The sequence below is a fragment of the Pelophylax lessonae genome, assembly GCF_965119305.1.
Source record: "Pelophylax lessonae genome assembly, chromosome: 5".
Lineage (NCBI taxonomy): Eukaryota > Metazoa > Chordata > Amphibia > Anura > Ranidae > Pelophylax > Pelophylax lessonae.
Window position 1 is genome coordinate 519,383,085 of NC_138772.1, and position 27,113 is coordinate 519,410,197.

The 27,113-nt window shown below is 44.5% G+C and overlaps 1 protein-coding gene across 1 annotated transcript in view; it reads left to right on the forward strand.

Annotated features, from left to right (window-relative positions):
• The window catches only part of NSMCE2 (NSE2 (MMS21) homolog, SMC5-SMC6 complex SUMO ligase), a 463,563-nt gene that overhangs the window by 228,853 nt on the left and 207,597 nt on the right, over positions 1–27,113 (forward strand). The window contains exon 4 of the mRNA XM_082257374.1: positions 6,751–6,904. Coding sequence (XP_082113500.1) covers positions 6,751–6,904 — 154 coding nt within the window. The remainder of the gene's footprint in view (positions 1–6,750; positions 6,905–27,113) is intronic.

A 27,113-nucleotide genomic window follows, 5' to 3' on the forward strand; every position in this document is an offset into this window, starting at 1 on the left:
CTGGGGGACAGGCTGGATAATCTGAAACAGTGGTTACCCCAGTCTGGCCAGCGAGCGTGCGCACACCTCAGCTCCGTGCTATTTCGCCCGTGACATTGCCCCACTGGATGGGGGCTGGCCTGTGAGTTAAATGCCTCGCAAGGTCGCATACGACCGGGTCTCTGGCTGAGTCGCAGCGTTCCTCCTGGCCGACAGCCCCCCATTTCGATGGAGAGGGGTTCTGTCTGTAGTGGTGCCCGCCTGGTTCCTAGTATGGTGAGTAGCTGTCCCCCCTCCACTGAAGGGTTTTGATGTGAATGTGGGGCCCTCCTTGAGATGGTTGGACCCCCGGGTTCCCCTCCTTCCTATCAGGGACCCCCCCTTTTTTATCTGTCCCCATCCTAACCCCCCTCCACACATGTTGGGGCTGTTTGGGTGGTCTGGTCCACCTATGCTGGTGATGGGGGTCGGGGGGGGGGGTGCGCCACCGGCGACAGGAGGATCGACTGTGCAGGGGGGGGGTTGTACTCCTGCCAGGGCCCCCCGTCCTGCCTGAGTCTGTCCTTGAGGCCTGGGTTTCCTCCTCATCCCCTGGTGCTGACTCCTGGATCCTTTCACTTCCTGATCGCAGCCCGTGGAGTTCAGATTATCCTGGTGGCTGCAGGTTTCTGTTTCTGCTGGGTGGTGAGTCTGGTGGGGTTCTCTTCCTCTCTGCTGAGGATCCCTTGGTGCTTGTGCCTGGCGACCGGGTGATACTGCCAGCGTGGCGGGGGTTGTCTCTTGCAGTGTTTTACACTTTTTGTGAGGTCCCTCTGGTGACTCATGGAGTCTTTAGAGCACATCTCCCCACCTGATCCCTTCTCTGAGGCTGTGGGGCCCTCTGGGTCCCAACCATCCATCGATGCACTGACGGCAGTCCTGGAGTCCTTTGTGTCCTGGGTGGAGGTGGCTTTCGGGTGACAGGCTAGCAAAAAGTCCCCTTCCGCCCGCCTTCCCCTGTCTCATCAGATCCTGAATCTGATTTGACCGCCGCGGACATGGGTCACCCTGCTGGGTCTGTAACCACGTGCCCGGAATCCTCTTATAGGTAAGATGATTCCTCCACGTCTGCAACCGTGCACGAAAAGGCGCTGGTGGAAGCACTGATTGTATCTGTGCGTGAGACCTTGAAGATGGAGGCTGCAGCTGCGATGGAGGCACCCTTTTGGCACTCGCAAGCCATCCAGAGCGGCAAAAGTGTTTCCTTTCTCTGCCTATTTGGAAGTGTCGCTAAAGAGTGGGGACAATCAAAGCGTCCCCTTAGGGTCCCTAAGTGCTTTACTAGGTGTTACCCCTATGAGGAGTCCCTTATTAAGAAGTGTACTGTTCACCAGTGGTGGGTTTCCAGATTGAAAAAGGCAACCATTAATCCAGTTGAAGAGTCCCCGGCCTTTAAGGATCCGGCTGACAGGAAGGCTCAGGCTGTGGCCCTCAAAATGTACACTGGTTTAGCACTGAGGCCGATATTCACTCATGTCTTTGTGTTGCAATCTCTGACCGAGTGGGCTAAGCTTTTACGTTGTGACCTGGAGGGAGAACAGCTCCCTCCTGCCTTTGCTGAGCTGGCGGACCAGACTTCTAAGAAGGCCTTGACTGAGCTTCCCTTTCAAGGAGATTGCCTTATTGGAGCTGTGTCTCAGCCAATCAGGAGGGAGAATCTCCGACGGCTGAGACACTCGTGGACATCGCTGGACAAAGAGGGACCTCAGGTAAGTATTAGGGGGGCTGCTGCACACAAGGCTTTTTATCTTAATGCATAGAATGCATTAAGATAAAAAAAACCTTCTGCCTTTATAACTCCTTTAAGCTTTGACAAAATAAACCTGTAAGCTGACAACCAAATGTTGCAATCTCCGGTTTTAGTAAATTAGCCCCACAGTGACCAGGTAAACCTATATGAAAGAAGAACGCGTAATACGTTTTGCTTGCTTTTAGAAGTTTTAAAAGCCATCTTGCGGTGCCTGCTCTATTAAGAGTTTTATAAAGGAATACAGGTTTAGAAATTAAATGTTAACAATAAACCATTATTAAGTGTCAGTGTGCACTGACTGCATTCTGGTGTTGTCAGTGGACCTGTGCCAGGAGCCTCATTGTATGCTGTCATAGACTGGCAGCTGTGTTCCCCATCCCTGACTGTTCAAACACCATGTGCTTCCATTTGAGGAAAGCCATAGATGTCAGCTTGACACATTGTGTCCTGGAAAGCTTTGTCTGCTTTTGAAACGTACCATTAATGCTATTGAATGAGCGTAATCCCATGTAATCATCGATGTAACAGTGCTGTTCTTGATGGCGTTTTGAAAAGGCATATAGTTCTGGGTGAGGATGTAATAGGAAAACCTGACTCCTCCATGATTTTAGGCAGCCGTTTTGTTATGTAATACCTACAGTGCAGAAGAGCATGGACAGCTGTACTAATCAATATGTATTATTTAAAAGGTCCGATCCATTCAATCCCATTCATTTTTATAGATATTGGAGAGTTAAAGGAGTCCTACGGTCACAGCATACGCTTTCATTTTTTTTAACATCTGCATTTTAATAGCAATACAAAAATATTTATTTCTGACAATATAAGCTTACTTGAAAAATCTTCTTTCATGTCATGAGTGCTATCTGTCAGCTGGCCGTCTCTTTCCACAGCTTCCTGGATTCCCTGTATGCTTTGCAGCTTCTCAATTTCTAAGGACTATCTATCCCATGGTACCTAGCTGCCTGTACTGACTCCGCCTCCTGAAACTCCTCCTCTCAGCATCTCTGTAGTTCAGGAAGCAGGCTCTGTGAATTCTGTGACACAGCAATGACTACTCACAGGACATATTGAATACACAGAATTCAGGGAAGTAAATGTGCAGGGATCTTCACAAAGTAAGTTTTCAAACTTCAAGATCATTCAGAATAGTAGGAGTAGGCTGGAAACAATTGAAATACAGTGTGGAAATTAATATATGACTTTGACTTTTGACCATAGATATGCTTTAAATTCGTGCTCCAGCCCCTGCACAGAAATATTAGAAGTCAGCAGCTTCACATACTGTAGCTACTGACTTTTATTATTAGGACACTTACCTGTCCAGGAATCCAACGATGTCAGCACCCCAGCTGATGTTTCTATCGGTTCTTGTGTGCTGCTGCCGCCATAGCCTGTAAGGGAAACCCGGCAGTGAAGTCTTGTGGCTTCGCAGCCGATTCCCTATTACGCATGTGCGAAGCGTGCTGCGCTTTCCGAATGGCACGGCGGAGGAGGAGGGGGGACCGAACATCTGACAGACCTTGCAGCAGCAAGGTCAAATGGAAATGGTGATGGGTACCTGTCAAATACAGGTACCCCCCCCCCAAAAAGGTGTCCATGAGTTATGCGGAGGGGGTGTACGGGGCATTACTGACCCGCTGGGATTTTGATTTGGATACACTTTTTCTAGTAAGTATAGTTGTCCATTACTTCACGTGGAATGCACGGTGCCAGATTACCCTGCGGAAGAAAGTCCTCCCTGTCAAGGTGGTTGTGTACGATATTCTGGGTGAGGTTGGGAAGATTCGGGGTCTTGAGAAGGGCGGGGAGCCTTGAGCGATCTGGATAAGGACATGGAGGAATATCAGACCTGCCTTTGGTGAACTGTCCATCTCTGGGTGAGGAGCTTTTTTCCTATGCTATTTCTTTCACACCCTTAGCTTTTGTTGGTTAATATCTTCTTTTTGATGAAGGGCTGCATGCATAATGGGGGTGGTTTTGTTTCTTGACCTCACAGGTTTGATGTCTGGTGTGGTGGTGTGAGTCCTACTTATTTTCCCCGGTAATGACATGTTCATGATGTGAGTTTTGTTTTTGCTGTAAAGGTAGTCTTTATTTGAGAGCAGAATTTGCTATGTATTTTTTTTCCCCCTTTTCATGTAAATATGTATATATTTATGTATATTGATTTTATGCTTATTGATTGCAAGACTTTTAATAAACAAAAATTGAGGGGGGGGGGGGGGGGGACAGATAAGTGGAGCTTCCACCTTAGGGTGGAACTCTGCTTTAAATGATCCCATATTTATTGTAGAAACTTTGGTGGCAGTGACTCTTGAGTTCCCAGAATCAGTTTGTCTTTGTATTTGCCCCTGTAGTTCCCTGGAGAGACGGATTTAAACTGGGAAATGAAGAGGCAGCACTGTAAACCAATCAGGCTACAGTATATAGTACATATGGATCTGGCTGAAAGAGGAGGATAGCACAAGGCTTACCTCATCTGTGTGTTGCTGCTCCTTCGCTGCCCAGTAACAGGCTCGGTTGGTTCTTGACCAAGCTGTAAACAGTAGAAAAAAAGTGAGGTCGGAAACGGACTATGTTGTCTAAGGCCCCTTTCACACATACAGTCCGTTCAGTTCATCAGTTCAGTCACGTCAAACGTATCAGTTTTTCATCCGTTTTTCGTCAGTTGTCATCCGTTTTTCGTCAGTTGTTATCCGTTTTTCATCCGTTTTTCATCAGTTGTTATCCGTTTTTCATTCGTTGTCGTCCGTTTTTCATCCGTTGTCGTCCGTTTTTCATCCGTTGTCGTCCGTTGTCATCAGTTGACATCAGTTTTTCATCCGTTGTCATCAGTTGACATCCTTTTTCGTCCGATCCGTTTTTTTGACGGATGAAAAATAGGGCATTCATCCGTTCAAAAAAACGGACATTGACGGAAGTGGATGAAAACGGATGTTAACTGATGATCATCAGTTGTCATCCGTTTTTACATAGAGATGCATTGATGTCCGTTTTTCATCTGTCAACGGATGGATGAAAAACGGACAAACGGACAGCATGTGTGAAAGGGGCCTAACAGGGTTGTCTGCTGTGGAGGTTCTGAATAAATCAGATGATCGCTATAGTGTGGTCCCTTTTTACTGCCCAATGGAAGTTTTAGTGGAGTCCCTGGAAGAATTAACTTGTATGGAGAGAGAGGACGAGAGTACCAAGCTAAAGGGATTGGCCCAGATACAAAGTTTTGTTTATCTCAATATAAGTACAGTCAAGAATTGAGAGCCAACATATTTCAGGGGTCATACACAAATCACCATTAATCAGGGCCTGGATTTATTGTGCAAGAGAAATCTGATCGATTGTCTTTCCCTCCTCCTCTCCTGCCACGATAGATCTTACAACAGCTTTGGAAAGACGGCTACTTCATAGCAACTGTCCTTATGAAGCAGCCGTCTCTTTCCTAGCTGTTGTCAGGATGGGGGTATTAGTGCGTGTTAGACCTCATAGCTAGGGTTAGGATGCAGCTTGCAACATGGGAAAAGGTACTACATGTACCATATGAGACAAACCAGTAAAAATAAAAAAGCCATGATAGATTTTTCTTTAAACCTGTACATAAAAAAAATATACTGTGGGGAAAATAATCATTTGATCCCCTGCAGATTTTGTAGGTTTTCCCACTTACAACGGTCTATAATTTTTATCATAGGTGTATTTTAAAGCGGTAGTATACCGCTTTTTGACACTTTTAACTACAGGTAAGCCTATAATGAGGCTTACCTGTAGGTACAATTAATATCTCCTAAACCGGCATGGTTTAGGAGATATTTGCACTGCATGCAGCCGCTCACGCGAGCGGCGCATGCGCTCTGAAGGTCCGGCGGACCTTCAGCTTTCCATGCCTGGGGCTTGCCGGAAAATGACTCCCGCGCGCATGCGCGGGAGTGACGTCATCGCAGCCCCCGGCCAATCACAGCGCTGGAGCCGCCGAACCCGGAAGAGACGCCGAGGGATCATGTCCGCTCCCACAGCGGTGTCCAGGGGTCCGTGTCGGGGCTTCGTTCTAAGGTCAGTAATACATAATGAGCTAGTATGCGATGCATACTAGCTCATTATGCCTTTGTCTTGCAGGTTTTTTTTTTTTTCAGGTTTACAACCGCTTTAAATGATAGAGACAGAATATCAACCAAAAATTCAAAAAAAAAAAACAAATGTTTTAAATTGAGTTGCAGTTCAGTGAGTAAAATAAGTATTTGATCCCCAAGCAAAACATGACTTAGTATTTGGTGGAGAAACCCTTGTTGGCAAACACAGAAGTAAGACGTTTCTTGTAGTTGGTTACCAGGTTTGCATCTCCAAATGCATTTCTTCAAATGCTGCAGCAGCAACTTTTCTGGCTCTGAGGAAGGGGGCTCGCCCTGGAAACGCGTCAGCCCAGCCACAGCAGCCCCATACGGCACACTGCATGCCACTCAGCTTCGTGTGGGACCTTGGCTACCTTGGAGATTTTATGTACATTATGTTGATGTGTGTACATTCACACCTTCTTTGTGAGTATATTACATACCTTCTAAATGTTAATAAATGGTTTTAATGATAATGCACTAGGTCGGTGCGCCCCTTTTCTTTTGTCTTTTTCTCAGTTGGTTCTGGATACCCTTGATCCTGAGGGGGCAGCAAGACCATAGGCTTTGTCCACCTGAGTCTGAAGTATCTCTCTTCCCTCCGGCATATGTCACTCGAGCGCAGGAGATTTGCTTTACTACCAGAAATGTGACCAAAGCATGCTTAGCTCGGTTGTTGATGCCAATATTCTGATGGCGTTGTACGTAGGAGAACTGCTCATTATCCGCAGTTTGCTGAATTTGGTTACAGGTTAATTTATGATGAATATACACGAATAGATCAGCATTATGGATGGTTTTGCCTTTTTACTTATAAAGTATATGTAGTTTGTTCGAATCCAGTTCATTTTATGTTTTCTTGTTTCCTATATTCAGTTAAAGCGGAGGACACCGGAGCAGATCCCGAATTTAAAAGAACTTGTCCAGGAGAGGTATTCTACCTTGCAGAGCAAGAACACCGACGAGGAACTGAGGCAGAGTGATAAATTTGTTCAGTTCAAAGAGCAGCTGAAAGATCTGAGAAAGCAAAGTAAGGAACCCTCAATTTTGTTGCTTATTACTTTTTTCACCTGTTCTTGGGGCACCCTTTGGAATCCTCCATTTATCCGGGGATTCCTGATCTTTCTACCCAAGAGTCAGAGGTCATTATTTTGGAATTCTCCAGCTGTTGCAAAACTGTAACCATTAGCAGCTAATGAGTATGTCATGCGTGTACCATGTCTGTGAAGCTTCACGGTTGTCTACATTTTTAGCTAAAAGCCAGTAGAAACAAAATCAGGAATATGTGCACCTTTGTGGTGGCAACTAACAGTGATTGCCTTTTCATAGGCCAAACCCTTCTTTGAAATGGTACTGACAAGAAGCTGAGAAAGTTAACAAAATAAAATCCTGAAGCAATAGGAGTTACCGCAGACTGTGTGCAATTTCGTTGTGTTGGATGCTGGGAATTATCTTCCTTCCATTTGCTTTATTTGCTCCTTTCAGTGTCAAACTGGTGGCCCTTCAGCTGTTGCAAAACTACAAGTCCCATGAGGCATTACAAGGCTGACAGTTTCAAGCATGACTCCCTCAGGCAGAGGCATGATGGGACTTCTAGTTCCGCAGCAGCTGGAGGGCCGCCAGTTTGACACCCCTGCACCTAGGATATTGGCTGACGTGTCTAAGCACATCTAGAACAGTATTTCACCACCCACTAGCGAGGAATTCCACATATTCTTGATTTCTCGTATTTCTTTTATATAGAGCAGGATTTATTATTGATCACAGTCCTCTTAAGATCGAGAAATCGCACAACTCTATAAACAAAATCAAACAAAAATGGCGCAATCACCTTACGCAGTGATGGTGAACCTTGGCACCCCAGATGTTTTGGAACTACATTTCCCATGATGCTCATGCACTCGGCAGTGTAGTTGAGCATCATAGGAAATGTAGTTCTAAAACATCTGGGGTGCCAAGGGTCGCCATCACTGACCTAGTGTATTATCAACAGCACTTTATTGAAGGATAGAAAGTGTAAAAACCTACGAAAGCTTTGTACATAAACCAAGCAACCGAAGGGTCTTACACACGATGCAACTTATCTGGTTCAAAGTATGGGTAGCAGTATGGGTAGCGGTACCTGACGCTCAACCACCACGCCCCTTGTAGCCTGGCTTGTACACCACACGCGGGACGCCGCTGTTTTTACATGCTGCATTGATGTGATTCATTTTACCTACTGGATGTAAGTGTAACCTTGAAATAAATATACTGTTCATCTTTACTGGTTTACACTATGGGTCTTCGTGTCTCTTTTCCCATATATGTGGCTTTCTTGTGCTTGGATCGTGATTAACCTGACCTGGGAGAGATTGATTGCCTCACTTAAGATCCTACTAAGAGGAGTGTTCAGATATCTATCTCAGCGTATGTGGCCTGACCATTGATTTGGGGGCCGTTTTTTCTGGTAAGCAGCCATTACAGCAGAGTTGTCACGGGTGTTTTTCCAGTTATCTTCTTCTTGGGAATTCAACGTCTCCTTTTTTACCATTCACTCTGGATCTCACATATATACCTTTTGGAAGTTTGGACTCTTCTAACTTATATGCACATTTATTGATCATATTTGCACTTTTTGGTCACTTTATCAGTTTTTGAGTTGCACAAATTATTGTGTCTTTTTTGGTAATCCATTTAAACACATGGTTTATTTCATGTTAGCGCTGCACTATTTGTTTTCCATGTCATGATACTAGCTGATGCATTTCAGGTGACATGCCCCCTTCTTGTGCTGAAAAAGGGGGTATGTCCCCAAAACGTGTAAGGTAGTCTTATGACATGCTTTGAACCAGAAGAGTAGCATCATGTGTAAGACCCTTCAATTTCTTGGTTTATGTACAGCACTGATTGCAACATTTGCTTTTGTGAGTACGTACTATTTTTATCCTTCAATAAAGTGCTGTTAATGCACTAGGCATTTGCGCCCTTTTTCTTGGATTTTCTTTATAGACCCATTTGTACTTAAGGACAAAAGTTGAGAAACACTGACCTAAAGGTGTATAGGGAATTGTTTTTCCTTATGCTTTCTTTCCAAGGTTGAAGATGCTGCAGTTGACTATTTCTAGGCATCATTTACAAAATGTAATCTGGTTATACACTGAGGATTTTCACAGGATAACTAGTGCAATGAGAAGGTAAAACACTTTATTTTGCAGATTTTCTAGAGTAAAGTTATATTTTAGGCTATGCCTAGATATAAACAGAGAGTTATAAAGGGGATTTTCCACTGTGCTCTAGCAGTGGACCTTCACTTTAGATTTGACGTAGGGTGCATTTTCCTACGCTAGCCCCATTTATGGTATCTCATGCTTTTACTTACATTGCCTTGGGGCCCATTCGCATCAGATACTTTCCAAAACGTGTTAACATGAGTTGCCAAGACATTAAAACATGGGTATCCAACCTTTTGGCTTCTCTGGGCCACATTGAGTGTAGAGAAATTTTCTAGGGCCGCATATAAAATATATACTATAGTTAAGGTATATAAGTTATAAAATGCCGCCCCGCACTGATTTAACACAACTAGAGGACGATCAAATGAAATGGAATCAGTATACAGAGGTTTACTTCTTCTGAGCGATAATAAAGGAAAACTCTAACCACCATGACCACTTCAGTGATTTGAAGTGGTCATGGTGGTAGGAGTCAGAAACACTGCACATGCTCCCCTCCCCCCCTCTGAGGCAGCCTCTGCCTACCATAAGTTGGAAGCCGCTGTTGCAGTGCCCCCTACCTGACTTCCTTCCTCCCCAGAAAAAAAAAATTGTCAGGGGGCAGTGGGCCGCATTGCCTAAGGTTCCGGGCCGCATCCGGCCCTCGGGCCGCAGGTTGGACATGCCTGTATTAAAAGGTGCATTGCGTTTTTGAAGGGCTCCATTCAGTTGATATGAATGGAAAAGTGGACACATTAAAATTGCAGCTTGCAGGATTTACCCAATGGAATTGTGTTTATTACAGAGGTGTCCAACCCTATGACTTTCCTGGGCCATATTGGAAGAAGAGGAATTGTCTTGGGCCACACATAAAGTACAATAACAATAAGGACAGCTGATGAGCAGAAAAAGTCAGGCAGATCACAAATTAACGATCACTGATCTAGCTAATGTAATATTTTTCCTTGAACAATCTTCCTTCATCCACAACTTTTCTTATTTTGGTGTTCTGATTTCTTTTGCAAAGCAATGTGGAAGCCATGCTAGAATGAAAAGAAAATGGATAAGGGGATTGGATTTCATCGATATATGACACTATGTGCTATGTGGGGAGGTAGTGGGTAAGGGGGCTATTGGGGGTAGCACCCAGCACCTCCCTAGATACAGCTATGTGGCATTTTCTTGCCTGGTGCTATTGGGAGTCCCTCCCTTTGCTGCTGCCGGTTCCGTTACAAACTCGACAGCCCCGTCATCACTCCAGAGGTGCCTGTGCCTGGATGCTCATTGTCAGCTACTATGCTTGCACGGCATCCCCAGCATCTCTCCATGCCTGTCCCTGTCGACCACTGTGGCTTCTATGCCTGCAATACTTCTCTATAGACATGCCTGGGCCACATGCTGAACTCCCTTGGTCTGCATATTGGCCTTGAGTTGGACACCCCTGGTTTCCACCTCATGGCCAATATGCTGACCAAGGGAGTTCAGCATGTGGCCCAGGCATTTTTATGCACATGTTCATATACAGAAGACACATGCCAGGTCATCTTTCTTCTGAGTGTCCCATTTTCCTGGGAATCAAATACTGACCCAGTGCACAGAGCCTAACTTTGTCCTCATTAGCTGTACTATTTTCCATTCACTAGAATCTTTACATCTCCATAAACCTTTTGACACAAACCAGATTTAGAATTCTTAAAGGTTCGCTCTCCGAGGTCAATATTTAATAGCCAGTCATTCTGCTGTAAAAATGGTACATAATGAGTGTTATGGAGGGTAACTTCTCTCAGATGTAGAAAATCGTTTTCAGCTCTGCCTCCACCAAAGGGTTTCTCTTTTTCTGAAAAGGCTGTATGGAGCAACTACTGGTCAAAAGTATTGGGACGCCTGCCTTTACACACACATGAACTTTAATGGCATCCCAGTCTTAGTCCGTAGGGGTTCAATATTGACCCAATTGACAATGTTGGCCCAACCTTTGCAGCTATAACAGCTTCAACTCTTCTGTGAAGGCTGTCCACAAGGTTTAGGAGTGTCCCTATGGGGAATGTTTGACCATTCTTCCAGAAATGCATTTGTGAGGTCAGGCACTGATGTTCGATGATAAGGCCTGGCTCGCAGTCTCCCCTCTAATTCATCCCAAAGGTGTTCTACCGTATTGAGGTCAGGACTCTATGCAGGCCACTCAAGTTCCTCCACCCCAAACTCGCTCATCCATGTCTTTATGGACCTTTCTTTTTGCACTGGTGCGCATTTATTTTGAAACAGGAAGGGGCCATTCGCAAATTGTTCCCTTAAAGTTGGGAGCATGAAATTGTTCAAAATGTCTCTTTATGCTGACGCCTTAAGAGCTCCCTTCACTGGAACTAACTGGCCAAGCCCAACCCCTGAAAAACAATCCCCACACCATAATCTCCCCCCCACCAAATGATTTGGACCAGTGCAAAAAGCAAGGTCATTAAAGACGGGGATGAGCAAGTTTGGGGTGGAGGAACCTGACTTGCCTGCACAGTGCTGACCTCAACCCAATAACCCGATAGAACACCTTTGGGATGAATTAGAGCATAGACTGCGAGCCAGGCCGCCTTGGCCAACATCAGTGCCTGACCTCACAAATGGGCTTCTGGAAGAATGGTCAAACATTCCCATAGACACACTCCTAAACCTTGTGGACAGCCTTCCCAGAAGAGTTGAAGCTGTTATAGCTGCAAAGGGTGGGCCAACTCAGTATTGAACCCTACGGACTAAGACTGGGATGCCATTAAATTTAATGTGTGTGTAAAGGCAGGCGTCCCAATATTTTTGACATTATAGTGTATAACCCTGAGTTGTATGAAGTGAAAACAACTGATCTTGTCTTAATGTTAATTCTGCTGATAACTGTAAAAGACTTTGCCAACAAACACCACACCTATCACTTCTAGGAAACTGACACTTCTAGAAAACTGACATTTGCTGGGTGTCAACCTCTTTGGTCCCCCACACTTCCCACCGGTTCTACCCTCTGATCTCATGTCACTGCAGGAGAGAGTGTTGATATGATGTCACAGGAAAGAACCAGCAAGAACTGGTTCTTCAGGGGACCAAGGAAATCGACACTCCTGGAAGTGTCAGTTTAGGTTAGGATTTCAGTGCTTTTGCAGGGACTTTTGAAGATTAATTACTCTGCAGTACCTGCAGCTACAGAGGTTACCCAGCGACTTTTAAAGCTCATTTACTGTTACGAATATGTAAACATATGGAAGTTCAAAGCCTTTACACTGAGAACCAATGGACCTAGAATAGGCAAATTAAGCTCAACTTTTGGGTTTCCTTAGTGAACAAAAATGAAATGTTTAAAAAAATGTTGATTTTTTTTTTTTCTTTACCAACAATGCAAAAAAAATTATAAATGCGTTGTATTAATATTTGTACTGTGTGAACTGCGATTAGTTGTTTCTCTCTTTTTCTGGAAAAGCTTCAAACTGTGACTTTTGTTTTTATAACCCCTTTAATGGGCCGTATCTCTGCTTTCGTGTGAAAAACCACTTGCACGGGAGTTAGTTTACAAGTTGTTGCAACACCAACTAGACCTTTGATTTCTCTGCTCTGTCATGATGTATTGCTGGAAAATATCTGGCTTGCCAGCATTGTTTATTACACAGAATCACACTGAAGAAGGCATGACCAATTTTTGTGCAGCTTAATTATAGAGATTACAGTGCATTTGCTAGACGAGACTTACTCTGCACATTCTGTATCTAATTGAAGTGAAAGCTTTGTGTGCTAAGAAACAGGAAAACCATTTGGGTTTTTGGTTAGTTTTATTTGGTTATGTTTGAAACAAAGTTTTTATTTATTTTTTATATCTATTTTTTATAATTATTTTTGTATCAAATTCTTTATTTACAAAAATACCTACAGTACAGAGTTTTTACATGCTATGGTGCCTCTAAGAGTCGGTTCACACTAGCGCGACTTGTCAGGCGACTTGTCAGCCTGACAAGTCGCGCTCCCTCGCTGTCCATTGACCGCTACAGGACCGGTTTTAATAGGAGCGACACAAGTCACTCCGACTTAGAAAAAGGGTCCTGTACTACTTCAGGGCGACCTCGGAGCGACTTGCATAGACTTCCATTATGTGAAGTCCCTGCAAGTTGCTCCGAAGTCGTGGTGCATGGTAATGCACAAGTCGCCCCCGAAGTAGTAAGGAGTCGTGTCGCCTCAGTGTAAACCGGCTATAATAGGAAAGCCCAGCACTAGTTTTACACTAGACTTTTCCTGCAGATCTAAAACATGGATGGAGGAGGTTGTGTTCTCTTCTAAAGCCAGACATACATTTATTTATTACAAGTACTTATATAGCGCCATTAATTTACACAGCTCTACATAAATATTGTACAGTCGCATCAGTCCCTGCCGCCAGGGAGCTTACAATCTAGGGGTCTTTAAAGCCTAGTACACACCATTCGTTTTTTTTTTTCTGGTTGAAGAAAAAAAAACTGCCGCCAGGGAGCTTACAATCTAGGGGTCCTTAAAGCCTAGTACACACCATTAGTTTTTTTTTTTTCTGGTTGAAGAAAAAAAAACTGAGCTCTGGTCGGAGCCGCTGTACTGACAACCCGATGTTAGTACATCGATCTCCCCCGCTGAGCTGTTGTGTTCTGATAGGGGGGCGCCTCTCCCGCCAGAACACTCCGGTCAGCGCTCTCAGTCATTGGCTTAGAGTGCTAGTCGGCAGCCGGTCGGTTGCTGGTTTTCCAGCATGCATGTCTGTCAGAAACCAGCCAAATGGCTGCCACACGCATGGGCCGAATGTCGGCTGATTTTTATTGAACCAGCTGATGTCGCCCAACATTCAGCCCATGTGTACTAGGCTTAACTCACTTTTATACATACACATACAAGAGACAATTTAGACAGGGGCCAATTAACCAAAAAACTGGTCTTTGGAGTATGGGAGGAAACCGGAGTACCCAGGGGAAGCCCACGCAGGGCACAGGGAAAAAATGCAAACTCCATGCAGGTAGTGCCATGTTAAGATTTCTCTCAATCAGCCTCACAGGCTGAATGGGAGAAATTACTTGATCCTCCCAACCACGCTAAATAACGTGGATGGAGGCATCTGCAGTGCCAGTGTTCCGTCAGAACAGGCGACCCATCAGATTAGCTAACGGAAGTGACGTTCCGTCAGCTGAATACTTACTGCGCATTGATAGGTTTGCTAATCTGACCGAACACCTGCAGTCATAAGGCGCCAGCGGACATCTTACTACACCCAGCTACGTCTTCAATTTCACAGTCATTTAAAGAATAAAGTGAGCATATATTTAATGAATATAGTACAGTATATTGAGATCGGTCATGCTGTTTTAATGTTACATTTTCAAAGCCTAAAGTTTTAGCGCTGACCAGTGCTGGGTGTACCAAGATGGCCTCCTCCACCTTCCTACTGCTGGCGTCCAGCTTCTTTCAAAATGTAACATTCAAAACAACATCACAGATTTCAACATATTATATTTAGACTCCATTCACACTGGTGCGACTTGTCAGGCGACTTGGTCAGCCTGACAAGTCACGCACCGACGCGTCCCATAGTGTAGTACAGGACCGGTTCTAATGGGAGCGACACAAGTCGCTCCGACTTAGAAAAATGGTCCTGTGCTACTTCGGTGCGACCTGGAGCGACTTGCATAGACATTCATTTTATGAAGTCTGTGCAAGTCGCGCCGAAGTCGCGCTGCACGCAACTTCACAGGTCGCCCCGAAGTCGGATCCGACCTAGTGTGAACGGAGACTTATCTCACAAAACAGAGTACACCCCTCACATTTTTGTAAATATTTTATTCTATCTTTTCATGTGACAACACTGAAGAAATGACACTTTGCTACAATGTAAAGTAGTGAGTGTACAGCTTGTATAACAGTGTAAATTTGCTGTACCCTCAAAATAACTCAACACACAGCCATTAATGTCTAAACCGCGGGCAACAAAAGTGAGTACACCCTTAAGGTAAAACCTCAAAATTGGGCCCAAGGTGTCAATATTTTTTGTGGCCACCATTATTTTAAGGGACTGCCTTAATCCTCTTGGGCATGGAGTTCACCAGAGCTTCACAGGTTGCCACTGGAGTTTTCTTCAACTCCTCCATGACGACATCACGGAGCTGGTAGATGTTAGAGACCTTGCGCTCCCCCATCTTCTGTTTGAGGATGCCCCACAGATGCTCAATAGGGTTTAGATCTGGAGATATGCTTGGCCAGTCCATCACCTTTACCCTCAGCTTTTTTAGCAAGGCAGTGGTCATCTTGGAGGTGTGTTTGGGGTTGTTGTCATGTTGGAATACTGCCCTGCAACTCAGTTTTAAGAAGGGAGGGGATCATGCTCTGCTTCAGTATGTCACAGTACATGTTGGCATTCATTGTTCCCTCAATGAACTGTAGCTCCCCAGTGCCGGCAGCCCCATACCATGACACTCCCATCACCATGCTTGAATGTAGGTAAGACACACTTGTCTTTGTACTCCTCACCTGGTTGCCACCACACACGCTTGACACCATCTGAATCAAATAAGTTTATCTTGGTCTCTTTAGACCACAGGGCATGGTTCCAGTAATCCATGTCCTTAGTCTGCTTGTCTTCAGCAAACTGTTTGTGGGCTTTCTTTTTTATCTTTAGAAGAGGCTTCCTTCTGGGACGACAGCCATGCAGACCAATTTGATGCAGTGTGTGGCGTATGGTCTGAAGCACTGACCAGCTGACCCCCCCACCCCTTCAACCTCTGCAGCAAAATGGTAAAATGCTAACGTGTTTCGTCTGTAGCCTTACTCTAAGCATCTCATCATGCACAGAGCTAAGTACAGCAGGGACCGGGGTGGTGGGGAGGGTGCACAATGTTCACCTTTTCATTTTTTCTGAAAAGGTGAACTAACCCTTTAACCACTTGCCGACAGCTCACAGTAATCCTACTGCAGCAGTGCGGCTCCCCTGGGTCCAGCGACGTAGACCTGCGTCACTGGACGACTCCTAGTGATCTCGGCAATCGCTCGCGCTGCCGGAGGTGAAACACAGCGGGAATCGGGCCGGTTGAGAAGAGGCGGCAATTGCCGCCTCCCTTCCCCAATTGTCGGGGAAAGTGTGAGAAGACCCGCCTGCTTATGCAAACAAAGTAGGTGGATCTTCTCTGACAGACAGGAGGAGATCACAGGATTCAGCATAGCTGAACCTGCAATCTCTGTCTGTGTCACAGAACCCCTTCCCCCCACACAGGTCAGTAAGCATGAGGCATACATTTAATCCATTGATCACCTATAGGGTTAACCCCTTCCCTGCCAGTGTCATTATTACAGTAACAGTACATATTTTTAGCACTGATTACTGTAGTATTGTCACTGGTACCCCGAAAAGTGTCAAAAATATCAGTTAGGGGTCCGATCTGTCCGCCGCAATGTCGCAGTCCCGCAAAAAATGGCAGATTGCCGCCATTACTAGAAAAAAAAAATAATAATAAAAATGACATAAATCTTTCCCGTAGTTAGTAAACGCAATAACTTTTGCACTTATTGCTTTTTATTTATTTATTTTTTTTACCAAAAACATGTAGCAGAAAACAAATTGGCCTAAAATGTTAAAAAAATTTGATTTTTTAATTTTTTTTTGGGAATGTCATATAGCAGAATGTGAAAAATATTGTTTTTTTTTTTTTTTTCAAAATTGTCGCTCTTTTTTTGTTTATAGCGCAAAAATTAAAAATCGCATAGGTGATTAAATACCACTAAAAGAAAGCTCTATTTATGGGAAAAAAAGGATGTAAATTTTGTTTGGGTACAGCGTCGCACGACCACGCAAATGTCCGTTAAAATAACGCAGTGCTGAATCGCAAAATAGGGCCTGGTCAGGAAGGGGGTAAAATCTTCCGGGGCTGAAGTGGTTAAAAAAAGGCATTACATCCCCAGCAAGTTATTCAATCGAATCCCACCCTCAGTCCCAGTATAGATGAATTCTTTCAGAATATCCTTTTGGCTGTGGCGGAGATGACATTGGAACTATTGTGAGATCACGTTGCCATTTCGAAGCGCTCAGATTCTGTTGTCTCCACGACTCAGGGACAAGGTTGTATGAGCTTCCTGAGATGTTTATTTTCTGACAGCCACGGAAATGTAAAAAGGAACGAATTATACAAAGGAGGAAGCATATTGATGTTCAGCAATTAAGAGAAAAATACACATCAAAAATAGAAACCGTGCATTTTTCAAAGCCATACCTCTCGTGTGTTCAGCTCTGTCGTGACTGCACAATACCTGCCATTATCATGCCACTTTTATCAACAAAAGGAGAGGATCTGTAAAAGGTTAGAACACCGACAGGGAAGGACGGGGGCGGCAAAACCACCCAGCGCGTTCAACTGCACTTACCACGACTTTCTAATTTTACTGAAAATCTTCAACACCATAATAGTCACTACAGTAATAAGAATGATATACTGATATACGGCATGCACAACAGAGGATGCAAGAATAATAAAAGTGCACCTGTCACCTACACAGCGGAACTCCAGAAAGTTGTTACATACTTAAAATTGCTTAAAGTGGAGTTCCGACCTCAAAATCGATTTTGGGCCATCCACTTGCTCAGGGTCACCTGAAAAAGAAATGGATGCTCCCAATTTTTTTTTTTTGGTCACTTACCTTATTATAGAAGAAAATATACTCACTTTTCTTCCACTTCCTCCCTCTGCGGCCGCGGCCCGCACCGTCTCTTCCGGTTTGCGATGACTCCTGGGAGCTGAACGTCATCGCTCCCAGGAATCAATGCGCCTGCACCGGCCCCGCTTGTCACTTCTGGTGCAAGCGCATAATTCCCTGCTAAACAGCTTCTGGGCATGCTTCTTAATTTTTTTTTATTTATTTTTTTTGTTTCACTTACCTTCTTTTTAATATGGTAAAATTGCTGCGCTATGATCATTAGTAATAACATACATAAAAACCAGTAAAATCAATACTAGAAACTCTATTAAAGGAAAGCAGCTGACACAAAAAGACAAGAGAACTATATCTTCAATGAAATGGTATGGAATGGTGTCGCGCTAGTCCAAAATACACAATAAATGCTGGTAAACAGGAAAGGCAAGTCCCAAGTGTACTGGCAAAGTCCACATATACTGTAGATATGGAGAGGTGCAAAACAGGAGAGACCACCACCGAGCAGTATAATAGGGTACTCTTACCAACTAATGGCACTTTTCCACTGCAAGTACCGGCTCGGCTCTACTCTGCCCTGCTTGGCCCTGTTTGCTTTTCCACTGCTGGTACCGCATGGTACGGTGTTGGAACAGTTCGGTACAGTACGGTATGGCTTGCTTTTCCACTAAAGTAGTACTAAAGTTAAGTGGGTGGGATAACAACGGGGTGGGTGGGATTCTCTGACCAATCAGTAGCTAGTAGTGACTGCATGCAAAGGATTGTGGGATATGGTACTGGTTATGGTACCTGTTGGAACCACAATCGAGTAGGTACTGTTTTTCAGAGCCGTACCGTTCGGTTCCATGCAGTGGAAAAGCGCCGCCGTACCGTACCGAACCGTTCCTACGCTATACCATGCGGTACCAGCAGTGGAAAAGCACAACAGCGAGCCGAATTGTTCGGTTCCATGCAGTGGAAAAGCGCCATAAATAGACCCCACAGGGTCAAAACATGCCCAGAGTATATTGAAGACCGTGGCAGGAAAGGATCGATCATATCCAAACGCTTCCTCTCACTAGCGACCAGATTGGGTTCCCCCAAAGTCTCCTTCAAACACTCGGGAAATATAAAGAGAGAATCCCCTCATGGTGTAGCATATCAAAACAATTTATTAAGGCATAAACGAAAAGCAGCTTACATTTTCCAAGATCAGCAAACAGCGGTTAAGTTAGTGTGGATATCCCAACCTCATAAATGGCTGCCGCGTCCCTCATCTGCGCATGCGTCAAGGCGCCAGCCAATCCCGACGCGTTGCGTCATAGAGTGACGTCGTCAGGGGTGTGTCTTCTTTTTAATGAAAATATACTTACATTCCTTCCTCTTCCTCCCTCTGCGGCCTGCGCCGTCACTTCCTGCTTGCATTGACTCCTGGGAGATGAGCGTCATCGATCCCTGGAGTTAATGCGCCTGCATCGGCCCCACTCCTCCGTTCCGGTGCAGACGCGCCTGCTCCGGAAGTGACGAGCGGGGCATTCTGGGACTCCAACTTCACCGAAGAGGACACCGAAGAGGACGCTCCGGCTTCAGCTGCCCACACCTGAGATGGCAGCGCTGGACAAGACATTTTCAAGGTAAGTATTTCTTCTAAAAGGTAAGTGAAACGGGACAGTTCAGAGGCTATCGTTACTTAAATGCACTAGCCCTGACTGTCCCAGGGGTATTTTTATCTAAAAAAAAAATTCTGGGTGGAACTCTGCTTTAAAGTGGTTAATGCAAGCCTGATTTCAATGTTCAGCTGATGTGAGGAAATTCATAAATGCAAGCTTCAGATGCTAAAGTTTATAACAAATAGAATGTGTGTTCCAACATAATTTGCCTGGCGTTTTGTGCCTTAACCACTTGCCGACTGCCGCACGACTATTTACGTCAGCAGTCAGCCCCTCACAGGCAGAGTAACGAGGGCTACATCGCTGACCTGTGAGGGTTTTGGGAGCGAGCGCACGCTGCCGGAGGCGTGCTCCTGCGCGGTCACGGACCCCCCCGCGCGCGACAGCGGGAGAAAGGCAGGCGGCTAGTGTAAACAAAGTCGCCTGTCAGTTCTCCCTGTGTAAGAATGATGATCAAACGGTTCTACTATGTAGGACCGTTGATCTCTGTTCTTACACATCAAGCCACAGCCAATCACAGTTAGAAGCACGCCCCTAGGACACACTTAACCCCTACCTCTCCAATACAGTTAACCCCTTCACTGCCAGTGTCATTTTTACAGTAACAGTGCATATATATAGCACTGATTACTGTAGTAATGTCACTGGTACCCCCAAAAGTGTCAAAAATGTCAGTCAAGGGTCCGATCTGTCCGCCGCAATGTCGCAGTCCCGCAAAAAAAATCGCAGATCGCCGCCGTTATGCGCTAAAAAAAAAAATGACAAAAATCTATCCCTTTGTTAGTAAACACAATAACTTTTGCGCAAACCAATCAAAATACGCTTTTTGCTATTTTTTTTACCAAACATATGGTAAAAAAAAAATTGGCCTAAAATGTAAAAAAATCTTGATTTTTACATTTTTTTGGGGGGAATTTCATATAAAAAAATGTGAAAAATATTGTTATTTTTGCAAAATTTACGCTCTTTTTTTGTTTATAGCGCATGATCAAAAAAATCGCACAGGTGATCAAATACCACCAAAAGAAAGCTCTGTTTGTGGGAAAAAAAGGACGCCAAATTTGTTTAGGTACAGCGTCGCACGACCGCGCAATTGTTCGTTAAAGTCACGCAGTGCCGAATCGCAAAATAGGCCCTGGTCAGGAAGGGGGTAAAATCTTCTGGGGCTTAAGGGGTTAAAGTACTTTTTTTTTTTTTTTTGTAATTCTGCATTTGATCTACTTTAAGGAAACTAGTTCACTTTGTGTTCTTTTACTAATTCTGTATCTAATCCACTTGTCTGCTGCTATGGAATCTTCTTGTATTTCTTAGGTTCCCTGAAAAAACAAAGAAGTGCAGTCCCCCATGTAGACAATGAAGAGTCTGCTTTACTTCCTCGGCGGTAATAATACGGGACGCTGAATACGGATGGAGAGGACACAATGGCCGCTCTCTCCCCAGTGTCTTAGTTATCATTGATTTTCAAACATTGCGTAAGCCGAGCTCACGCTTGTAATCGCCGAGATCCGTGTGTTTACGGATGTGTTGCACGGCGGTGTAGAGTTACATCTCCGTGAATGCAGGATGATGAATGAGGGTTTTGTTGTGATCTCTGCCGCTCTGTAGCTGGGTTTTATGGCTTGGAAATGTACACAGGAGCTTCCATTTGTGAATGATCCTCCAAGCTTGTGCGTGAGAGGCCCTCCCGATGGAAAATACTGTGTACACTGCTCTGCCGGGGGGCCAAACAACTCCAGGAAGGAAACTACGACTGGTTTATATTGGGGCCATTCAAATCCAATGACGAGAAGCTTTAATACCTTTTACTCTCTGCGGTCCAAGCAGCAATCAGAAGAATTCCAACAAACTGGCTGTATTAAAGCCCAACTTTAGGAACTACCTAGAAAAACTACCCGTACAATATCGTAAACCCCCACCCCTCCACACCACACTGCAAAGGTTACATGCATATTTACAGAGAATAGCGCACACATGCAAAAGAAATGACTATCAAATATGAAGGCAATCAATAAATAAAAATGGGGATTATAGTCCCACCATCGTGCTCAAGCCCACCACTACGTCAAAGTACCCCATTGTCAGTGGGTCCTACACTATCCATAAAAAGAAGGATGAATCCAGCCTCTAAACCATTGGAGATACTTACTCCTTACTGGGAGAGATGTGCTCATGCTCACTAAGTCCTGGTTCACACTAGAACTCGGTACCTGCACAGGATTGCATGGTGCAAAACTACTATGCGATCTGGTTACAGTGCGTTTCTAAAAGTAGTGCCTGCACTACTTCGGTGTGATGCAGTTTTGTTTGATCCCATTAAAAGTGGATAGGCTCAAATTACACAGCTGTCAGGGCCTGGACTTGAACCTGGGACCTCTGCTGTGTCCGGCAATGACTCTTGATGAGCCACCTGGAATGCTGAGCAGTTCCATAGACAATTCCTTGAATGATCCTGCCTTGAACCTTGCTTGTCTTGAACCTTGAACTCTTTGCTTCTCCCATGTACTACCTGATTTAGGCCATGTCTCTGTACCTCCTGTTTGCCAGATTATTGTGCTCTCTCCAGCCAATATCTTGCTTTTGTCACTCCTGCTGCCACCTGTTTCTTTGCTACCGCTTGATACGGACCTTCGACTTGTTCCTCAACTACACTTTGGTTAATCCCAATGCTGTGATGCTGGAAGAGGAATTCAATGACCAACAAAATGATGCCCATCCTCACTGTTTCGGCTCAAAATAATCAAATGCCCCAATCTGTTATCCCAGTCGATTGGTCAGTGTTTACAGAGTGATGGTTGGGTTGAATATGAACTCCTCAGACGCATCCAGGTCTACAACAAAATGGCACCCATCCACAGACTTTCTCCGCATGACCTGAACTTCTCTTTGTAAGAAATGGTTTCAGCTTGGTTTCCTACACAAGGGACAACCCCACTAATGCATTTCGCCCAGTTGGGGCTTAATCACAGAGGCTAAAGTCCAGACCTCTACAATTAAGCCCCTAGTGGATAAAATGTGTGAGAGGGGGTTCTCCCATGGGTAGGAGAACAAAATGAAGCCATTTCTTACAAAGAACAAAGTTCAGCTCATGCTAAGACAGTGTGTGGATGGGTGGCATTTTTTTGTAGTCCTGGATGCGTCTGATGAGTCAATATCCAACCCTACCAGCACTTTGTGTGACCAGTCGGCTGGAATAACAGATTTGGGCATTTGAGTGATATCGGTTTTATTTCATGTTATTATGTTTTTTCTCTCCATAGGAAGAAGGGCCTTTAGGCCCCTTTCATACTAGTGCGACTTGTCCCGCAATTTTGGACCGCAAAATCGCATGACAAGTCATTTTCCATTATTTTCAATGAGCCCCATTCATATCAGTGCGTTTTGAAGTCGCACCGACTTCAAAGTAGTTCCTGCACTACTTTGGCACGATTTTAATGCGTTTTGAGGTATATAGCCATTGCTTTCAAAGTCGCATCAAAATTGCATCGTAAAATCGCGTTGCATAAGTGTGAAAGGGGCCTGTGATTCTGGCAGGATAACCATGTATTTGTTACATGACAGAGGCAGGCATGTTGTATTTTTAAAGTTTAGAGATGCGGGCACACAGCCTACTATTGTGAATTTTTCTTCTGCCCAACATTGAACTTTAAAAAAAAAAAATATATATATTCTTGTGCCCAAAGTTAATATTAGACCTTGGTGAGTCTCTTGAAGCTTCCTCTGAGCTCTGCACTATCTCTGGGAAGCTGTCACGGAGGTGGAATGCATTTGGTTATGCTAGAATGCTTCCGTATACATAGGACCAGAATAGAAAGAAAATAATCAATGTCAGGATCTTTACTGCACTAAAGACACGTCAGAGCCTGAACATGAATAACTCTATTAATACTAGTGCTGAGAAAGCAAACAGTCTCTGCCCCTCCGGGCCTGGATCATCTTGCCAAGACTGATCGTCACGCTGCATTTTCCCCTGACCTGAATTCTTTTGCAGGATTTATGTAATAATGGTAATGTGAAATAATTTGCAGTTATCCACACCGATTGGTCACAAATCAGATGCATTGATGCAACCAATGAGAAATCAGCTTTCCAAGATTGTTTGTTTGTTTATTGGTTGTTCTTGCACTCTAGTTTTGATGAACAGTGTGTATGACATACATAATCAACACCCTAGCATTTATTCGGTTTAACCACCTCAGTACCACCATATAGTATTGGAAGGACTCTGGAGCGCCATTTATCAACAGCATTGCAAAAAACGAACACGGGCAACCAGTGCACCCGTGAATGGGTGTGAAAGGGCTGTCATTGGACAACTCAGAATACAGTCCCATTGTACAGAGCCTATCAAAGTGGCTCTGTAACATGTGATCACTGTGAACCAATCACAGCCATCACAAGTGTCAACACTGCAAGTGTTTACAAACATCCAGCTTACTGGTAGTAATAAATAAATTGGAAAAATTATTGAAAGCTGGAAAAACAAGCAACTCCAACATTTTTTCATAACATATCCAGCTTACTGGCAATGGAAGCAGGGAAATAAGAGGGGGGGGGGGGGGATGCTAAGTGTTTTCAAAATTCAGAAAGAATTGCAGCAGTTCACAGGTGAGGGGGGGGGGGGTTGTTAAAGTGCCACTGACCACTATCGATTGGTGATTTGTTTTTTTTGTTTTTTTAAGTTGGGTGGAAGGGATTTAAGACTTTGTTCACACAAGTGCATTGTGGGAGTGTGCGCAACATTTTACACTTTCCTGCAAAACAGAAAAACACACTGCCTCTTTGCAGACACGTGTTGATGCCATTGATTCTTGAATACTGTAGCTTCTGGCTTTTAATAGTCGGACACATACCTGTCCAGGGATCCAGCTGTGGCTTCACTCGAGCTGATTTTTTAATTGGCTATCGGGTGCTGCCACCCTCATCTCCACTAAGGGAAACCAGCAGTGAAGCCTTGTGGCTTCATAGCCGGTCCCTACTGCGCGTGCGCCAAGCACGATGCACTTTCTGATTCGCCAGCTGCAGGGAAAGGAAGGGGCCAAACTAGGTACCCGCCTCCCCCCCAAAAGGTGCCAAATCTGGCAGCGGATGGGGGGGGGCAGACAAGCAGAGCTTCCCCTTTTGGGTGGAGCTCTACTTTAATGCCACCCCCATGTATTTTGCAAACTTGTGCACCAAAACACATGTCCTTACTGACCACCAAACGCAACCCTTTCAAGTGAATGTGGAACCACCGCAAAATGCACAACCGCAAAATGCTCTGCAACCACGCACATTGCAAGCTTTTGTGGTGCGTTGGTGCAGCAATTATGAGTTTAAAAGGCATCACATTGGCTCCTCCCGTTGTGTCACATGCCTCTAAAAAGCTATTCGAATGTGGATTGCTTTTCAGAGGCTTTGTGGCTTGGATGCAAGTCTAAACCTAGTCCCTGGTACCCAGCTTGTAGCCCTTTGATTTTTGAAATGCAGCTCTTGGACTCCAGCAGTCAATAGAGGGAGCATTGATTTGTAAATTGTACTAAAGTCCAGCGGTTTTATGCAACATATCCCTAGTCTTTACCGGTCTCCTAGCATGAATTCCGTCTCCAACCACTCTATTTATTCCCTCCGCCCTCCGCTGCACTTTATTTATTCATTTGGTATTTAGGGGTTAATCACTATTAGTGTTTAGCTGCTCTTAGGTGCTAGGGTTTTAAGATTTAAATTTAGTTTGCTGTGCATGGGATTAGGGGTTTGTTTATGTGATAAATATTAGATGTTGCCCTTTGGAGACATTAGGGGCACATTTGCATCCCCCTTTACCTTGCAAGTTGTCAGCCCTACTTAGGGTGATTGCAAAACATTGATTTCAGGATGCATTTAAAAAGCATCCGATGTGTGCAAGCCCTAAATCATATTTTTCTGAATGCAAATTGACAATGGTAAAAATGGTGTTGTATACTACCACTGGATGGCAGTATGGAGCCAAACCTTGTTGGTCCCTGAATGGCTGTGCAATTCATGTTCAGCGTGGGGACGTCACCAGCCCAGTGCTGTTGCATTTTTTGCAGATTGGGACACTGGCAGTCACTAAAGACATTAGAATCTTTCAAGGTATTGCAATGAAAACCATCCATTCACTGCACAGTCAGAAAATCCGATCAAAGAAGTAATCTGTCCAAAGATGCTTAAAATGTGACAATTGGCTGTGGGTTTCTATATGGTGTATAAAAAAATATGTTATGATTGGGAAAGATTTTTTTTCCCATTAAGGCTGAACTGCAGGCAGATATACCAGGCTTTAACCACTTTAAGACCAGAAGATTTTACCCCCTTCCTGACCAGGCCCTATTTTGCGATTCGGCACTGCGTTACTTTAACGGACAATTGCGCGGTCGTGCGACGCTGTATCCAAATAAACTGTATGTCCTTTTTTTTCCCACAAATAGAGCTTTCTTTTGGTGGTATTCGATCACCTGTGTCATTTTTAATTTTTGCGCTATAAACAAAAAATAGCGACAATTTTGAAAAAAAAAAAACAATATTTTTCACATTCTAATATATATCATTCCCCAAAAAAATTGAAAAATCTAAATTCTTTAACATTTTTATTTGTTTTCTGCTACATATTTTTGGTAGAAAAAATCGCAATAAGCGTATTTTGATTGGTTTGCGCAAAAGTTTACTAACTACGGGAAAGATTTATGTCATTTTTATATTTTTTTTTACTAGTAATGGCGGCGATCTGCGATTTTTTTTTTTTTGAGGGACTGCGACATTGCGGCGGACAGATCAGACCCCTAACTGACATTTATGACACTTTTGGGGGGACCAGTGACATTACTACAGTAATCAGTGCTATAAATATGCATTGTTACTGTAAAAATGACACTGGCAGGGAAGGGGTTAACCCTATGGGTGATTAAAGGGTTAAATGTATGCCTCATGCTTACTGACGTGTGTGGGGGGAGGGGATTGTGTGACACAGACACAGATCGCAGGTTCAGCTATGCTGAATCCTGTGATCTCCTCCTGTCTGTCACTGAGAAGACCCGCCTGCTTTGTTTACATAAGCAGGCGGGTCTTCTCACACTTTCCCTGATGATGGGGAAGGGAGGCGGCAATCGCCGCCTCTCCTCCTCCGGCCCGACTCTTAACACAGCGGGAGCGAGCCTCTGGCAGCCCGCGCGTGCCGCCGAGACCACTAGGAGTCCAGCGACGTAGACTTACCTGGTAGACAGAGTTTTGTAAATATCTGGTCTGGCTGGACAGAAAATACAGATCATTTGCACTAAAAGAGGTCTCATAAATGTATAAATGTATTTAATCTGTGTAATTAGTGGGTTTACCTGGATATCAGCTTTGAAGTGATTGTAAATGTTCTCTTTTTTTGTTACCTGCTCTGTGTAGTGGTTTTGCACAGAGCAGCCCCGATCCTCCTCTTCTCAGCTTCCCCATTCCCACACCTGGCACCTTCCTCCTGCCAAGTGCAGCCCATAGCAAGCTGCATGCTAAGGGGGCACCCATGTGGGTCCACTCCCTCCTCACTGGCTGTGATTGACAGCAGCGGGAGCCAATGGCTCTCTCTGCGCCTATGAGGAGGGAGAGAGCAGAGACAGCCTTTGCTCTCCTGCACAGCGCTGGATTGAGATTGGGCTTAGGTATGTATAAGCGGTGGTTGGGGGGAGGGGAGCTGCACTCAGAAGGGTTTTTACCTTATAGCGGAGAATGCATTAACTTAAAA